Here is a 2114-nt window from a genome sequence, read left to right on the forward strand (position 1 = left end):
CACCCCCCCCCCCCACCTCCCCCACCTCCCCACCTCCCTCTCCATCCCACCTCCCCACCTCCCCACCTCTCTGGCACCACGGCTGTAGTGCCTGGAAGCTGACTGCTCAGACAAGGAGCAGCCCTGGGCTTGTGCCCCGCAGGATTTGTGGTGGAGATGCATTTCTACAGGGAAACCAAGTTTCACGCCAACCGACATGGAGTGAGGTGACAAGGCAAGGGGGAGAGCCCCCTCTGTGGCAAGAACAAGATGAGTGCTTCACTTTCATTAGGTCTCTCAATTCTCACAGCTGCCCTGTGATGGGCATTAGTACCCCCATTTTGCAGATGGGGAAAGTTGAGGGTTTAAGAGGAGATCATACAACTTGCTTGAGATAACACAGCTCGTAAAAAGCCAACCAGAGGCTGAAGACCCGGCAGGCTGACTCCAGGGCCTGTCTGGGCCGTGGACATCATCATCACAGTCATTTCTCATTTTAACATTGCAAAGGCTTTCACTCACTTTCAACCTCCCAATAACACCATGTGGCAGAGAACAGGAACTGAGAGCCCCATGGAGAGGAGGAAAACGAGACACAGGAAAGCTGAAAAGTCAAAGCCAGTGCTGGAAGCCCACTTCTCACCCTGCACCCCCTGTGGGAAATGCCCCTCCGCCAGCAACAGGCAAGAGGCTGAAAAAGCACGCAGGTTACCTGAGTCCTGGGAGCAGCTGAAGCCAGTGTCCCCCGTGCTGCTGCTGTGCCCCAAGGGCTGACCGCCCGCCATGAGCGCCGTGAGGTGCGGGGACAGGCCCAGGTCTGAAAGGCAAAATTGGCATTGACAACACAATCACATCCTGCAAAGAGGGGCCGAGCCTCAGTTTCCCCACAGACCCAGCTCTTGCCCTCCTCCCTTGCAAAACTCACTCTCCTCCCTGAAAGACAGGAGCCCTTAGCCGCTCCCTCCTGGCTCACCCCTTTTTCTGTCCCCCTGTGTCAGCAGCACTCACTGGGTTCTTCCAAAGGGGAAGGTCTCCTGACAACGTCAACTACCACCAAGGCGGTGACAGAGGGCCAGGGAGCAAAATCAAAAAAAGAAAAAAGACAAAACCAAACACCAAGGTAGGCGGGAGGGAAAATGCGAGGTGAGAAGACCTTCCTGTTAAAGATGGATGGTTCAACCTCACACTGACCTCCTGATATCCTACTTGAATTACCAAAGAGGGATTTTTTAAGAGGCTTACACTCCAAAAGAAGGGGAGAATTTTTGTAAGCTGGAAAGCAGATGGATGAGAGTGGTGAGCTGACCTGGAATAGAGAACAGGTTGGCGACGGGGAGGTCTGGGACGAGGCAGAGGCTTCACCAGGCTCCGAAAGCTCAGGAAGAGGTGAAGGAGTGGTGGGCCAGGGGACAAAGTCTCCACAAGAAGCAGCTGGTCCTGCCACTGCTCTTCCCCACGCTGGGCCTCAGGTGCCAGACCCCAGTGTTGAGGGGAGAGGAGTGAGCCCAGAGCACAGCCACAGCAGAAGCAACACACTAAAAACTGAGGGAATCGTGGAAATTTCCATATTAAATAGTGGGCCCCTGGCCCCTGGTCCCACTTAGCCTGGGCTGGAGTCTGGAGAACTCTTCCCTGGGAAAATCCACCAAGCCCGGAGAAAAGCTGAGCAGCACTGAGATCCCGGCGCCTGTGAAACAGCCCTACCAGACCCATCACAGTCAGGAAGCCTGCCTGCACTCCACGGCCCAGGGCTTCCTGTGGCTTTCTAGGGCCTCATTATTAGAGGTGAAGGGATGCCCAAGGATCACTAGACATTTAAGGAAAGGTACAAGCGTGAAAGACAGATGGGGCCAGGTGTGGTGGTTCACGCCTACAGTCACAGCACTTCGGGAGGCTGAGGCGTGTGGATCATGAGGTCAGGAGATCGAGACCATCCTGGCCAACATGGTAAAACCCCATCTCTACTAAAAGAACAAAAATTAGTTGGGCGTGGTGGCACGCACCTATCGTCCCAGCTACTCGGGGGGCTGAGTCAGGAGAATCACTTGAACCCAGGAGGCAGAGGTTTCAGTGAGCAGAGATTGTGCCACAGCACTCCAGCCTGGCAACAGGGCAAGACTTTATCTCAAAAAAAA

The 2114-nt window shown here is 54.8% G+C and overlaps 1 protein-coding gene across 1 annotated transcript in view; it reads right to left on the reverse strand.

Moving 5' to 3' along the window:
- The window catches only part of GPR161 (G protein-coupled receptor 161), a 51004-nt gene that overhangs the window by 9902 nt on the left and 38988 nt on the right, over positions 1 to 2114 (reverse strand). The window contains exon 6 of the mRNA XM_017534030.2: positions 692 to 796. Coding sequence (XP_017389519.1) covers positions 692 to 796 — 105 coding nt within the window. The remainder of the gene's footprint in view (positions 1 to 691; positions 797 to 2114) is intronic.

Source organism: Cebus imitator, unplaced genomic scaffold (genome assembly GCF_001604975.1).
Source record: "Cebus imitator isolate Cc_AM_T3 unplaced genomic scaffold, Cebus_imitator-1.0 Scaffold84, whole genome shotgun sequence".
NCBI lineage: Eukaryota > Metazoa > Chordata > Mammalia > Primates > Cebidae > Cebus > Cebus imitator.